The 16,846-nt window shown below is 45.0% G+C and overlaps 1 protein-coding gene across 1 annotated transcript in view; it reads right to left on the reverse strand.

Moving 5' to 3' along the window:
• Positions 1–5,960: 5,960 nt before the first annotated feature.
• Positions 5,961–16,846, reverse strand: part of LOC115329223 (E3 ubiquitin-protein ligase RNF14) — a 30,903-nt gene continuing 20,017 nt past the window's right edge. The window contains exons 8-9 of the mRNA XM_029990763.3: positions 11,372–11,544; positions 5,961–8,014 (exon numbers count right to left, since the gene is read on the reverse strand). Of these exons, the coding sequence (XP_029846623.1) occupies positions 7,811–8,014; positions 11,372–11,544 (377 nt within the window). The 3' untranslated portion in view covers positions 5,961–7,810. The remainder of the gene's footprint in view (positions 8,015–11,371; positions 11,545–16,846) is intronic.

Consider the following 16,846-nt stretch of genomic DNA (forward strand, 5'->3'; position numbering starts at 1 on the left):
CTTTAAAGGGAAGCTACGGAGGTTCTTGGAAAAAATGAGTTAAAAGTGAATTCTTGTGTATTTTTACCCCGTGAACCCGAATACCCAAACCATTTGCTGCGTAAGAATTGTTAAACGCGAGAAAAACGCGAAAGACAGTCGCTGTCCGTGACGTCATCGACGGATCTTTTGGCTGCCCAAGGCTAGGGGGGCGGGGCTTCAGTCCTATTTTGAAATTGCTCGTATGGCTCTCCTGCGCATCGCATTGAAATACAATTTTGATATCTGTTAATCTAAGAGCCAAATGAACGCAATTCAAGCGTTTTTTCTTAAATGTAGAAGTGCCCCATCTTCCCTTTAAGCGCAAGAAATCGGGCCGAAAGGGGGTCTGCCGGGACGTTGAAACGTCTTTTAGACGGGTGCATCCACCACCTGCAGCATCTAAGTTGAACGAGAACAGACGTCGGAAACTCCGCTCGGACTAAAACGGGATCTTAGACCTCCCACTGACACTCCGAAGGGAAAGGGTCTCTTAGTTGTTCTTTCTCACTGCGCATAATTCTTAAGTACACAACCAAAATTCACTTTGGCTGTGTCCCGATTTTCTCGAGAAAACGTCAGCCAGACTTCACGTTTCTTGCAAAAACTGGAGATATTCCCTGAAATGGAAACTGGATTGTCTACCTTCCAACTGACAAAAAAATTACTCGATTATTAATCTAAACTACGAGAAATTTTAGATTGTCTTTCCGCACAGTCTCTCATTTTACACTTGAGTGATGCCTGCATGATTGTAACTAGATGCACACACCTGGTAACGGAGTAATTACGGTATTGCGAGCCCTGAATCTAAAGCTTCAAGCTCCATTTGGTCTGATGTGTAGCTATCTAAGACTTGTCCTTTTTTCAGTTGTGTTTTTTTTTGTAGTTTGGCTACAGCAAGAATTGAGCCCTTGATAGGGACAATAGTATGGTGACAATCAGCTAGACGCTAGCAGGCGTGATTATAACCCCTAGCCAGGGTGTGTGCTCGTGAAATATCTGAAGCCGAACACACAAGCTGTTTTCTTACCGTGCAGTTGACGCATAGGAACAGGCGCGTGGATTCGTTGCTGATGAGGAAAATACTGGAGAAATAAGTACATTTGTTTATTGAACCAGATTAGGGAATAATTGTAGAGAGAAATAGATGGTTCCTTACGGCTGAATTGCATGCACTAGTGGTAAAGACCTAATTGCAAGGAGAAAAAAGGGAATGGGACTTCCCTCTAGTACAGATTGCAGGGACAAAATTCCCATTGTGTCGGGGATTTCGACTCCAAACATTGTGAGAGGCAGGGTAGTTAATGGTAAACATGTCACTATTGTAGTTTTATAGTTTGTCGGGCACATTTGTTAAAAAGTATAGGTCGAAAAAGCTCTGTGCACAACCGAGCCAGGGATTAGATGATGTGCTATGCTCTTTGCATGCAGCCTCTGTCAAGTTGCGTGCAAACCTTGCGTGGAACCTGGCCACGGATTGCGTTTATTTTCGTTTTTGCATGCAACCTGGCGGAAGGTTGCACGTCCTGCGTATGCTACGTTTGCCAAGTCGCTTGCATCCTGGTCAAGGATTGCATGCACGTTTCAGTCTGTGTGCGGGATCCGCCAAATTGCATGCATGCTTTGCGTGCAACCTGGCCAAGGATGGCATGCACGTTTCGTTGCACTCAGTCCTTTGGTTGGAAAGGTTCCGATAGCAGTAAGGCAACGACGTTTTTGTGCACTGCTGGCACAGCGAGAAAGCTTGCAGGGTTGTTCACATTTAGATCTTACGCGACCACACGCTTGGCTCCTCTTCAGAGGGAAAGGGCGTATCGGCTTTACGGCTAAAGTTCATGAGCCGTACTAGAACAGACGCTCACTTCCTCGACTGCCTCGTGGGCACCGCCGTTTGCGTTGCCTAGCACGAAGCGGTCGCAATCGGCGATAGTTATGACTCGAAAATGCAACGTCTTGATTTCTGTTGCGGACTGCTTTAACATTTCTGGGGAACGAAAAAATTTTTCGTGCGATTTTAGACAACTGGCAACAACGGTACACGCGACAAGACGGCCAAAGTGTCGTCACTCCAAAGCGAAACTCATTTGGTGGGTCTAGGCCGCACATAGTTTGTGCTCTCTTTGCAAGAGGGCCTTCGTCGCTCGATGCCATCGTTCAAATTAGCGCACGCCCGCCATTTTTCTAGAGGGCACTACACCCGTACGAAAAAAATTTCTGCAAGACAGTTGCGGTTTGCTCGGCAACTCCAAGGAACCGCTAGACCTGCTCTGTGTGCGACGTAAGCGTTTGTTGTCGCGTCACCGTTTCTGTCGGAGCTTTCGCTTCGTTTCTTGGAGGCAATTATTTATTGATTTTATGCGAGAACAACCAGCTCGGAGGACCCGCGTATTTTTTGGTGTCTCCAGGAAGAAAAAGAAAAGATCCTACTTTGTGCGCGTTTATATATGTATATTATATATATATATAGTACTAGAGCATTAAAAATTTGTGCTAGTCTTATTGTGATGAATGCCTAACTGGTTAGGCTGTTGAATAAAAAGGTGTATGTACATTTCTTTTGTTTTTTTGCAAATATATGAAATTGCTCTTTCATGTCTCCTCGTCACTGACACGTCAGCAAAACCTCCCAGGTGTATGAATTTCAAGAAATACCGCTTTTTAGAATGCTAAAAACTGTTCAGTCACTATCTGCTGTTCGTGGAATATGTAGGCATACTACTTTTTGGCACAGTTTTCAACGAGGGTATTGTAGACATGAACAGAAACCATTAACCCGGTCACAGTTTTCTTGGATAATGTGCTCATGTTTGTGCTTAGCACCCAGTATTTACAAGAGGTGTCAGAACAAAGTAAATAAAACAAATCGAGGAAAGCTTGAAATATAAATAAATAATCCAAACCAGCGGAGTTGGTCTTTGAAAGTGACACACAGACATTTTGTAATCCTTGGTCTCAAAAAAAAAAAAAAAACTTTTATATATACAGTCACACCCATTTATAACGAATAGCAGGAAACGCTATGATCGGTTCGATATAGCAAAACCCATTTACAATGAACTTCCACGGTGCGTTCGTTGTGAGGCGAGCCTTCTCTTCCTTTCTGATCTCTTCGCTTCCGCCTTGTAACAACGCGCTAAAAAAAAATTTTTTGCGTGCGTGCAGTTTTTTTTTTTTAGCTTATCTCCCCTTCTGAATCGCTTCTCTTCGTGGGCAACCGTTTTGGGATGAAAAGTGTTTTTTCTGTGCGTGCGTAGAGGGTATTTTTTAGCTTTCTCCCCTTCTGAATCGCTTCTCTTCGCCCAATTTTGTTTGCAACTTGAGCTTTTGGAATTTTCTTTCTTCCCTACTTTTTTGGGGGGAAGGGACAGGCTAGAAGACGACTGTTTGCGCGTTTTTGGAAGCCTTCCCGGAGGAAAAGTTCGATATATCAAATATGTTGTTAGTTATAAAAAGTAGGTTTAGAAAGAGTTATATATAACTCTTTCTAAACCTACATCATTACCAACGCGCTCACTAAGAAGTTTATAAAAAGTACTTTTTACATGCATTTTTATTAAAATTTTCCCACAGTTCGATATCGACAATTCGCTGTACATGGGTTCGTTCTAAATGGGTTTCACTGTATTTTTTTTTACTCTATATAAGTCGCAAGTACTGTATGTTCTAGTTACTACACTCTGAAGGGCACATTTATTTAGATAAATCTATCCAAAGTTCGATATCCAGGCTTTTTACAAGCAGGTCTTAAAAAAAACTCCGTTTTTACTTTTTTTTTTTTTTTTTTGTTAACTTTAGGTTTGGTTTACAATAATTTTGGATCTAGAATTTGGACCTGGATACTTTGTTCAGGGTTGGATACCTGACTCGTCGGACAGTGCAACAAGGCTCGAGATTTCTGGAGAATATTGGCTACAAAATTTTCCAACGGACCAATCTTGCCCAGCGTTCAGAGCGTGTAGAAAGCTGGCCCAACTTCTAGTTCAAGAGGCAGGCAGCGGCAGAGCCGTATAGACGCTTTGCAGCAGCTGTGCATGGACGCCGCCATAACTGACCTTCAGTTTTTGTTTCCTCTTATTTTGTTTATTTCACTTCATTATTACCCTAGCAGGCCAGGTAATTGCCATATTAGATTAAACTGTGTCCTTTTGTAAAGCATCGGCCTTTGTAGAGGATCGTCAACTACCGTTTCAGTTGCTCGGCATCTGGGTAAGACAAAAGGTCAGCAATGGCGGCTATAATTTGGCGCGTGTGTAAAGCGTCTATATGTAGAGAGTTTGGCCATTCGTTGATGATGATGATGAGGTGCCATTGGCCGAAAGCGTGCTGGGCGTGTTCCAGGGCGTCTTCAGAAATTCTAATGTGACCAACCAGAAGCCGGAAATAATACTCTGGCGGTGGTCGCGAGAAACAAACCTGATAAGTGCATCGGAGTAACTCTTGGCGACTGAGAATATGGTACACGTGATGTTTCAATCACGCTCATCCAAAATGATGGTGGAAGAGTACGACTAGCGGAACGATCGACATAATCCTTGCGCCGAAGGCCAGGATCTGCCTTCCGAGCAGTCGCACTGTGTCCGAGCAAAACAGAGTTGAGCGGTGCATTCGTTTCTTACATCTTTCTGCATGATCATGATCGAAACATCACATGCACCCTATTTTCAACCACGAAGAGTTACTACACTTCACTCTTACGTGCTTATTAAAACCATATACGAACATATACCTTTGATCAGAACTGTTTCTCGCTACCACCGCTAGCGGATTCTTTTCGGTTTCTGGTTGGTCAAGAGAGCATGCCAAGCCCTCCTCCGAGTCTGGTGCATGCCCCGGCTCTGCCCGCGCCTCCCATTGACCAAACTCTCTTTATACACGGCTCTGGGCGGCGGAGCTCGCCACACGCAGAGCTGCAGCGGGCTTGTGAGGCGTGCAGGAAGGCTACAGTTCCCTCGATGCATCGTGGCAGCGTAGCCGAACTGGCTGGTGAAATTGATCTCTTGGCAAAACCTTTATTGACACGTTTCCAGTTATCGGCAAAATATTTTTTAATGCGCAACAACTCCTAGAGTGCTGCTAAAATTATGACAAGTGGTTTGCTGCACTGTCTACCGTTTGTAAAAACATGCAGACATGCTTCGTGCCAGTTTTGGTAAAAATGTTAGGCGAAAAGGTGCGCAATAAAGTTGAGATATTTTTTTCATAACTATAATATAAAAACAATTGGCTTATGGTCATGCTTAGCACAGCGAATTACAATAGGTGCGAAAATGTAAATATAAATTAAATAAGAAATGACGAAAAGGTTCAAGACTGGAACTTCCCCTTAAATGGGCCACTGGCGCAATTTTTTGCACGAAACGCTACGGTACGACGTCATCGCTGCCCATAGTTTTCTCGCTGCAGTCTCATACTGGCCAAAAAACTTTTCTCGAAAGTCGCATCGAAATCGTTTTTAGCGAAGGCTGCTCGGCAGAAGTACATATTGTATTTACTCGATTCTAAGCACCCCCCTTTCTTCACACCTGCGATGTTCAAAGAGGGGAAAGGGGGGGGGGGGGGGTGCTTAGATTCAGAACGTGCTTACATTCGCAAGCAAACTTTTTTTTGGGTGTTTATGTTTGAAAACCGGGGCGGGTGCTTAGAATCGCAACAATATTGTATATGTACTAGATTCACAGTCATTCTTGAGTGCCAAAATATCTGCACATTTCACTTTTTGAATGCACAAAGCCGTGGTGGTAGCCGGTGCCACCTGGCAGCTTCGTGTGGCGTCGTGTCCGACTTGAACCACCTAAGCTGGTAGAAGGTTGCAGCCTACGGTAGCACACTTGTGTCATTACGGTATTGGCATTTGACCTGGTTCTTTTTTTACACCAAATTATTCCGTGAAAAAGATAAATAAAATAACCGTGCTGGTCTAGGAGAAATAAATGCAAGGCTTGAAACTTCACTTGCTTTACTTCATTAGCAGTCGTATAGTCACATGTCACATTCCTTAACTGGGAACAGCACACAATTAGGAGGAGGTCCGAGTATTCTTGAAAGAGCGCAACTTGGTAAAAGAACACTGGTAACCTGGTGATAATTGATCGTAATGTAATTCCCGGGACTGCAGTGCAGGGAAATTGAGAAAATTTAAAGTCGAAGAAGTGTCGACACTAGGAAACGTCTCGAAAGGATGACGATGGGAGTACGTCAAGACCTTCCCCTACCACCGTCTCTCTCTCTACTCTGAAGTTTCTTAATTTTTCCGCACTACAGTCTCGGGCGTTACATTACGATTGGTAAAGGAGTTGCAACTGCTGTGTAGTAACGCTTGGTGTTTGTTTTTGCGTAGAACATACTCGGAAATAAAGGAAAACAGTCAAAGAGACGACCGACAAGTAAATGAATTGGACAGACAAGGCACTGACTTTAACTAAAGTTAAAAAAAAACTAAAAAAAACTTGCCAGTAATTTTTATTACGAGTCAAAGCTGTATGTCCAACTCGTTTAGTAGTCTGTCGTGCAAACGGGCATCTTTGTTTCTAACGAATTTGAACATTATAGTAAAGCCGTTGTAATCGGATGCTTCTCTTTCACTGAACAGAAATTCTCGCAGAGGCTTCACTTCATTAAACTCGATTTTCGGCACGACGTGTCGTCAAATTAAAACTGCATTCATGAGAGAGTAAAAACGACTAGGGCGAAATCACACCTGCATTCGACACGTTCGAAGAGAACGGAATGTATGCGACGACTTAAGATCAGACGGCCTGTCTACTAATTATAATCTTAACCTTGTTAAAGATTGGGCAACTGGATTTTCGAGATAAAACGGATGAACGATGCTCCCAGAATGAGCATGTTAGCATAGAGACAGAACGTAACTAGCAAGTAAACAGAATGTGCCTCGTCTAATTGTGCGTTTGTAACAAAATTTTAAAGAAAAAATAAAATTGAAGGAAGGAATAATGTTGGCCGAATAAACAAGTCACGGTCGCCGACGATGCGAAAATGGCGGGGAAGAGTTTCGATCGTCCCGCCTCCGGCACCAGCTTCATATCGTCTACGATGACTCGACGTCTAGTGCACTTCGAGCACACGCAAAGCGTGGCGGAAGGCGTGCAGCGCGTGCCGGTGGTCGGGCATTCGAATTTCACGCCCTGCCGTTCTCGCTCTCGGTGACCGCAGTGTGCGTATGGTGGGAACGCTCCGCTTCGCATTTGTAAGGACGTGTGGATCCCCACCATCGCAGCCCGCTTCGGGCCTCGCAGACGGATCCCCCGACGACGACGACACGTCCGACCAAAGGACGCCTTCCTGCCGACGTTCTGCCGACTTCAAAATAAAAACCACCCTGTACAACTCGACGCACAAAGCACGACGCTGACGACGGCCGTGCCTCGCCAAACACGGGTTTTGCCAACGGCGACGATGGCTTCCACCAACGCCTATCGGGCGACGGGGTCATGGCGCCAGATCTTTCCGCGTCGCTTGCGGGAAGCCGGCGCCGGGCACGGATCGGACACCATCGTTACACGTATAGAAATAAAGATGGCACAAAAAGACGAAGACTAGTAGTGGCTTTCCGTCCTCCTAGTCCTCTACTAGTCTATTACTCATACTAGTCCTCGTTCCTTTGCACCACATTCATTTCAGTTCTACTAGAACTCTCATGGTTGGACGCCGACGCAATTCTCGAGTCCAGCCTGCGCCGTACGCCGGTCCCCGGCAGACGACGCAGAAACTCCGGCACCGTGACCTGATCACCATGGACTTGCACACGCACACACCTGCCACATGTCCCCTATAACAAAAACTCCCCGAGTTCGTGGTTGTCGTCAAAGTCTTCGGCACCCTGGATGCCCTCAAAGAGTTTGTTGAAGCACGGCGAGTTGGGGTCGCTGAAGTGCTGGTACGGGTTGGTGGCCGACTTGAGCGGCACGGCGCACAGCCAGCAGAAGTAGGTGCCGCAGCGCCAGCAGGTCATCTTGTTGCAGCCGTCCTGCTTCTGCGGGAAACACGGCGCTCCATTAGTTCCGCGCAGCGGTGCCGAGGCTCGCGGGTGAGCGGTGCGTAGGACCGCCGAGTGAGCTGCGCATAGAGCTAAGGGTTCTCAAACTTTTAGGCATCTGAGGAACGCCAATTTATCCCGAATGAGAGCTAAAGAACTCCTACCAGCCTCTGCATTGCTGCGAATAATGTGGTGCAGAGGCTAACAGGCTTCATGAAGAGTAATGCACACAATAGCGAGTGTTTGGCACATGCCACAGTTTCTGGACTTTAGCCCGTGGACGGTGGCAATCGGTTCGTTGAACGCCGTTTCATCAAGAAAATTGTTTCATTGACAATTTGTTTTATCCATAGAGTTATTATAATGTACGCTAGAGGTTCAAGTGGCGCTAGTGTGCTGCTGCAAATTGAAGCAGACAGCAACCAGTCGGAAATTGACTTCCGGTAATGCATTTCTGTGGAAAAAAGCGAGTGCATTTTCTCGCTGCGCTCGATTATAAGAGCAAATGTCACAAATATTTCGTACGTACTGGCACACTGGAACATTTCTGTCGCGCAGACGAAATAATTGGTCAGTTACAGCGTTTTTATTTGAAATTCGTAGCATGAAAAGCGGTGCTAAAACCGCTTCGTACATGTATTTATGTGCACTGTCGGACTCTGTTAGCGCGAACACAGCATCGGCGCTTTCGACCATGGGGGATATACGTGTCAAACGAACAAAGGACCATCTGGAAAACCAAGCGCAAGAACTACGCAGTAACACTGGATAAGTAACTCCTTGTGCATGCGGGCGATCAAAATAAAATGAAAGCCACGTAATATAGTTCGATTTGCAATAAATAAGTACTGTTTTATTCTTTCTGCTCATGAATATGTGCAAAGATGCATGTTCTGGGTTCAAATTATCAACCGCATGCTCCAAATCTTTGCAAATAGGGAGAAGTCAGAGAACAGGCGCCCGATAAAAACTGCCCGACATAGGAAATAATAAAAAGACACACCTTTCATAGTCCACGCACTTTATTTCTTACATTCTAATGTTTTTAAACCGATCGTAAAGATGCACGACGGAGTCATTTTCAACCAATGACAGGACGGGCAATTTGCAATATATAAGTGCCACCGCAATACTAGCGAACCTTGACCACACTCTACATTCTTTTCGATCGTTAGTTTGCTTAGAATCGTCGCTTGTGTTTACATACCTGCCATGGAACATAGGTTTGGGCCTGAAATATAGCGAAGCTTAACATCGTTCAGTACAGTGTGTCGAACCGAAAAAAATACGGGTTCGGTTACGGTTCAGGTTCAGGTAAATTTATTTTGTTCCGGTTCGATTAATTCAATCCGCGAACCGGTTCGGGGCGCTGAACCGGTTCGCGAACCGGTTCGGAAATTATAAATGAAAAATTGCAACATCAAAATAAATTACAAATAAAACATCTGAACTCAGCACATTCGAAACGGGATACATCGCAGTGTAAGGCTCAAAGATTTCTACCAGGAATGGTTTCTTTATGTGCACTCAAAGGTTACCTCACCGACGTTTACGCATTCGGACTTCATCTAATTAGGTCCGACGCAGTAGCTGTAAAATCCGCGACCTCCTTACAAGCCCACTTACAAGTAGAACTCGCTAACTATCCCGCCACCTCGGCGTGTAAGCAATTGAAGGAACAGTGGGGAGAAAATACATCTTTCTTTATTTGAACTAGCCTTCGGTAACTCAAATTAGACCCTTAAAGAAGTTTTCATTAAACAAGATACGGAATTTGAAAAACACTTCACCGAACGCAACGCCAGAAGGACGTAATAGGATAAATATTAAAATAGAAGAGTTCGCTGTCTCACAAATATGTTAGCTTCTAAGTGCCTATACGAAACCGGATGCATTATTATCAAACTCCACAGCCTTTTCTTTTCTCATTCCGATGGAAGCAAGCTTTAAGAACTCGCGCGTTCTAGAAACGTGTTATGAAATGAGCACGCAGCAGCATTTAGGATTTACCAGATTGTAGAAAAATGAAATCCCGTGACGCAATTTTTTTTTTTTTTTGCACAGTTTTTTAATTTTTTTTTTTCCGTGCAAGCCGCGACCAGCGCAATACTGGTTCCTATGTCAAGATTCATGGATGCAGCGTTTGTCAAGATTCATGGATGCAGCGTTTATATTCCTAATACTGAGTGGAGAAGAAAAATATGTAAGCGAGGTGTGTGTCAGTTGACGGCACTTAAGAAACAAATGGCATTGATAGCACATTCATTGTCAACAGCGCGTGGCCGAACCGTTTTGACATGAGCCGGTAACCGTTATTTTTTTTCTGGTTCAGTTCCGGTTCGGGTTCATCGCGATAACAATATAACGGTTCGGGTTCGGGTTCAGTTCCGGAAAAAATACTGGTTCGGTTCCGGTTTGGTTCCGGTTCGACACCCTGGTTCAGTGGTAAAGAAAAATGCTGTAATTAAAGCAATTACACATCTACAATATTAATAAATGTACATACTATCCAGTACAACCAAAATAATAAAAGTTATTCATGTTATTTTCTGGTTAAGAGACAAATTTCACGCGTGTTTTCCCATAGGTATGCGCAGGAGCACCGCAAAAGTAGACTGGTTGCTGTTTGCTTCAATTTGCCCCCGGAAGTCGATTAGACACTAGCGCCAGTCGAACCTCTAGAGCACATTATAATAACTCTATGGTTTTATCGACATAAGCTGCATCAGACTGTCGCCACGAAGCAGCGTAAACAAGAGTGTCCCCCAAAAAAGTTAGTCGTGCAAGTTAATTTTAGAAAAAAAAGGGAAAAGGTAATTGTGAGATCTCTGACAGCCAGGAAATAAGGTTCGCCTTGGCCGCTTCAACGGTCTATAATGGGATTCCTAATTGACTTAAAACGAAAGAAACACACAAGTTCGTCCTCTTGTGTGTTTCTTTCGTTTTAAGTCAATGTAGATTACCAACACGCTCAAGTCTACAAGGATTCTTAAGCTTTTCAATCTCAAGGAACACCTATTTCTTTTGATAGGCACTGATGCTGTAAAGAGGTTCAGAAACCAATGGACCCTGTAAACAATGGTGCACATAACTGTTTTGGCTCATAGCTACGCACGAATGAATGGCTCAAATCTGCTAAGACAGTGCTTAAATTCGATAAGTGCTTTACTTACGAACAGGGACAGTTGAGGACTATAACTATAACTTGAAAACAAAAAAATCTGCCGACCCGGCGAGGCTTTTCAAATAAGCAAACGACCAGCCAAACTCTCAGTCGCACTGCAATCCTTCAAGCTGGACGGCGGGGTCCCCCCCCCCCATCCCTCGCAAGGGTACAAACAACCAAAGCACTACCTCTATGGAGACCGCGCAGTGAGGGCACTTCTTGCTGTGCTCCTGCATCCAGTCCTGGGACAGGCTCTCGTCCACGACCAGCTGCAGGGTGCGCCGCCCGTAGCGCTTCTCCATCTGCCGCTTCTCCGCCGCCGACCCATTCAGGTACTGGTCCCGGATTGCACGCTGCTCCCCTGCGCGAGAACGGTCGCGGCCAGTTCGAGAGGTTGATTCCACGTGGAACATCAGTATCCGGACTGCGTCTGCGACCAATGCGTTTAACGTCCTATTCCACCCACGCGTCGAAAGCCAACAAGTGATGACACAAAAAGTCGGACTGGCATGCCGTCGGATGTCGCAATCCTGGCAGTTGGGCGTAGAAGCTCTAAAACAAAGTATGACAGAATGCAACTGTCGCCGTTGTCGCAGCATCAACTCCTGGCTGCCAAAAACGGCCAAGACGGCGCACCGCGGCGCCGTTTGTTTACGCGTGGTTACTTTGGCGCCGGTAGCGGGGGACTGCTCGAAGCTGGCCACGGGCAGGGCGCCACTGGAAGGGCTGCGGGCAGCCGTGGGCCGATCGGAAGGCCTCCGTGGGCGGGGTTTGGAGGCCCCCGTTTTAGAGCACCGCCCCGTTTCCCACATGCTCCAGGTCCTCCTAAAAACTAACTGATTTAGTGGTTTCCAATGATGCTCTGCAAGTTTTTAATTGGAACCATATGCCTACTTTCACCAACTGAGTTAAGTAAAAGAGGTAACTAGCAAAATTTAGTTAATTATCCGATTTATTGCGACGATTAACCCCTTATATTATGCCATCCTGGTCGTATAACCCACCGTTACAGGCCGCACTTCCACTGCTTTTTGAAAATCAATCTGTAAAGCATGCACATATATGAAGCATTCTCTGTTTTTTAATAGAATTCAGCCCCACCTCTTTTTTGTAACCAGAGACACATTTCCTAGAATTCAGTTCTAAATTTCCACTTAAAGATACAACAATTTTCTTGGTCCCCATTTTTATGTCTTCCAGAAGTAAAAATCCTTGCTCAACTTCATTAGGTGACTACAACAGGAAAACCTTGATTTAGCCAAAGCCTCCACCATAAATTGCTCCTTGCATGCTAAATCGGTTTTACAGGCGGGAAAGCACTTTCCGCTTGCTCAGTTAGGAGAATAAAAGCACTGAAAAGTTTCGCTTTACAGGAATGTACACTGACTCCGTGCGGTAGGAAAACCCCAGTGTGAAAGAGAAGAATTAACGATGCTTAAAATTCTCTAAGAAACTAGCTGAAGCCTGTAGCCCTGGCAATTTTAGGACTACAGGCTTTTTACTCGGCTCTCTATCCACACTGTTTAAAGGGTTACGCGTCGAAGGCCCTGAAGAAAAGCCAGCAGTGCAGCAGAAGCTGATGGAAAAAACTTGCGACGAAATCTGGAAGCTTCCGCTCAACTTCAAGAAACATTAGGGAATCTTTAAGGAGACATTAAAAAAACTTTAAGGGGGGACACTGGCTAGAGGTTGAACTTTTGAACTATTCAAGTGATCGGAATGAAACTAGCAGGGGAGATTTAACTTCAGATGTAGGTGTGCTGTGCAAACTTTCAGCTCTCTAGGGCAACTTTACATACCTGCATAAGAAGATGTGTCACTCTTCGTTAAGAAATCTATGATATGCAAAGGAAGCTATTATGCACCATTTTAAGTGCTTGAGTATAAAGTGGGGGATATGGGACTTCGGGCTATCTAGTTTTTATAACTTAAATGTAAATATTTCAGGAACAGTGATTACCTCAAAATATGAGATGCATAGCTGTCCTATGACAATTTTTGAAAACATAGTTTTTTCTCAATGAGGACTTTAATGTAAAACAAAATAAAGTAGATAGCCCAATTCCCCAGTAAATTTCAGTTCAGAAACATCTTGATTGTGGTATCACAATAATTTTACCTTCAAACAAAAGATTCCTTCGTATGAAATTTGCAGCAAAAAGTGGAACTGAGAAAAATGCATTCAAACATTGAACTAGCTCCTTTACTTTGTTACTGCCTCACAATATGCTGAAAATATATCAACGGAACTATTTGGCGCATGGTTATGAAATTTAGTGTAAGGGTGTATAATTAGCTTCTAAAACTGAAAACCTCAGAATTGAAAAATGAATTTTTTCAAAAAATTTTGAGGCTCGGGCCCATGTCCCCCCTTAAGGAGACTTTAAGTAAACTTTAAGGAGGCGTTAAAAAAACCTTAAGGAGACGTAAAGAAAAAATTTAAGGGGACATTAAGAAAATAGGGAAACTTTAAGGAGACATTAAAGAAACTTCCAAGACTTTAGGGAAACATCCATGGACTTTCTGGAAAACTTTCAAGAACCTTCCAGGAAACTTTCAGGAAACTGATTGGAAACTTCTGGGAGACCTCCAAAAAGTTCATATAAATTTAGGAAACTTGTAGCAAAATTCTGTGGAAACCCCAAGAGACAACACGAGTGTGTTGTTAATAGAAATCATGCATTGACAAAGGTAACAAAAAAATGGACAAAGAAAAAATCTTCCACATGCAACTTTCTTGCAAAGGAGCATACCAAAACACACAGGTACAGCCGCAAACTTTTTGCGGTAAGCGTATTGGTAAAATGTGTAAAAACTTTTGAAAAAAAATTGAACATATAGACCTTTCCAGCGGCAGTCTCGAACGAAGCCATTTACAGCACGCGTCCCTGGTTTTGAGAGTGTACGTCAGTGTTGCCCGACTGCGCTGGGCTGTGGAGTCTCTCGTCGGTAAGCTGTGGCAGCCTGCGTAGGCGCAATTCCGGACGCTGGTGGCAGCTGAATTGCCGCGTTTTTTTTTTTTTTTTTTTTTTGTGTTCTGTGGGGAACATAATTTATAGAGGTCTTTAAAAAGCAGTGATCTATTTTTGGAGACAAACACAAAGAAATGAAAGCTGTTTTGGTGAGTCCGTGCTCGACAGAACAAATGCAACTGGAATGTTTGTTTCATTTTATGTTCATCGTTTTACGGCACCGTACACTCAGCCGTGTCAATCTCTAAAGGTCAAAATATTTGACCACACAGGATATCCGAACTGCATGGATATTCCCCGTCCACAACATGAAATTCAATATTGAATAACATATATTGTACGTACCCCACGGTGCCGCGTTATCCGAACAGGATTTGAGAAAGGTCTCAAATAACACAGCATATCCAATATGCAGTGTCGACGACAGTCACTTCACGACGATCGGACGGAATCCGGCGTGCTTTGGGGAACATGTAGAAGAGACCTTCTTTTTTTCACAGCTTCAAAGCAAATGAACGAACGTGTCTATTCCGTCTCCACACCCCGGACCCGACTCTATCAGCTATTTTACGCGAAAACCCGGAACACAGCCGGGAAAGCTTTTTGGAGATTATCTCAACGGAAATAATCCTCCAAGAACGTCGAACTGCCTGCGTCGCGGGCTGCTTGACGTTCGCTCTCGTCGTTCGTTTCCTGCGAAGGCCGAGCAGGCTACGAGCCCTGGATTCCCTGGTTCTCACAGTGGAAGATAACATACAAAGGGTAAGCATCCTAAGCAGGCGAATAAAACAAAAAACTCCCAAGAAAAGCCGGTAAACTCCGAATGCACAATGCAGGTGGGGAGTCACGCTGACCGGGTTTCCACAGCTCAGGCGGGTGCCAGAAATTTCTGGCCAATAGGGGTCGCTCGATTCGCAAAATGGCGGCGGCCAGAGCGCTCTTTTTGCAAAGGTCTATAAGATGGTACACTGACAGCACATCTCATGTGCTGCCAGTGTTTTTTCATTTGTCAAATTTTTTCGTACGTTTTTAAGCCTACAAATTTGTGTGTGTCTGACTCCTTCTACATCACCTTGCCAAGCGCGGGCTTCCAAAAAGCTGTCCGAAAAACAATGGTGCGCAGCCATTCCAGTACCCCACCAGAGGCACCTCTCACCGGAGCCGTCAATGCTGCGACATTTGCGCGATAATGCATTAGACTGTTAGTTCCTTCCATCTGCTACAACAAGCCATGTGATTAGTACATCTCTACGAAAATAATTCTGCAGTTTTTTGTTGTTTTTCTCACTGCAAATATAAACTTTGCATTGCCAAACACTTTTTCTCCACACAAACGTAACACAAGCCAGCTGAACCAGATGCCAAAGTTTCAGAGCTTGTGATCATCCAATCAAAAGTTACGAGCAATTTTAAAAAATTCGCAGTGAAAAAATGGGGCCCGTTTCCAGTAGTCATAGTGATGAAGGTTCTCCCAAGTTTCCCGCGGAATTGCGTCAGAACCTAAATGATGAGGCGGCGGAGAGCTGGCCGCTGAATGTGGTGACAGTGACCAGGAATGGCAGATGCGACTCCAGAGTTGATGGTAACAGGACGTATAATTTGTACATTTCAAAGAGCAGGACAGTTATACACCCAAGGTGCGAACATCGTCGTCTCCGAACCAAGAAACCCGTGCCCTTTCCCCGTCCGCCTCCCCTTTCCCAGAAAGGTCGACCTCGCACCTAGCGTTCGGCATCCGGTGGCACCAACGCACGCTGGGCATTCCAGGCACTGGACAAGCGCGGATAGGCGGGAAGCAGAAGTGGACGACTTCCCAGAAAACAACGACACGTCAGCAGGCGACCCCATCCCGCTTCGACCCAGAAACAGACGGCAGACGTGCTGGGGGGTCTGGCCGCGGCATCCCCCAAGCCACGTCCAGCGGGACGAGGCGAGAGGTGTTGCGACTTCCCCTGAGCAATGTGCGTCCCCGCCAAGAGGCTCCACGACCGGCCCCACAAGGTTGCTGCCTTCGGGAAACCTACTGGGGTGGTCGCGCCCCTCTAACCATCGGGAGAAAGGACGCGCGGCAAAACGTTAAGAGGAAACCCACACCCGACCGACCCGTGTTTATCTATTAGGGTTTCTGAGAAAAACGAGTAAGAGGTGAATTTTAAAGCATTTTTATTCATAAATCTGAATAATCACGTTTGTTTTTCATGAAGGTGTAACTAGACGCAAGAAAACACGAAAACCCTCCGACTGGTCGTTACGTCGTGCGCAGATCATTCGGCCGCCATGTGCGTGTCGCTCGTGTGGACAGTATGTGCAATTGCAAGCCTGCCAGGTATATTCCCCCGCACTGACACCGGTAATAACGTCTTTTTCTGACCTTAGTGGAAATAGTGAGTGTGCGCGTACATAGCTTTGATAGGTGCCGAAGATGCGCAAGAGCAGAGAATGTTGTAAACTCTGTACATGACACCACTCTCCCGGAAGGGGGGGCTTCGACGGTACTTTAATAATTATTTTCTGCAGCCATCCGTGCACCAAAGTGAAAAATAATCTCCATGTTTGTGATTCTAGAGGCGAAATTCTTTCAAATAAAGAACTGCTTCAGTTCCCTTTTAATATACCCAAAGAAGCAGCAGAACATCACCTGCAAGGTCTGCACCTAGTAGTTCTTTTGTAGCTTACTTTGCAGTAAAACAC

Source organism: Ixodes scapularis, unplaced genomic scaffold (genome assembly GCF_016920785.2).
Source record: "Ixodes scapularis isolate PalLabHiFi unplaced genomic scaffold, ASM1692078v2 PGA_scaffold13__105_contigs__length_92229423, whole genome shotgun sequence".
In the NCBI taxonomy this organism is placed as follows: domain Eukaryota; kingdom Metazoa; phylum Arthropoda; class Arachnida; order Ixodida; family Ixodidae; genus Ixodes; species Ixodes scapularis.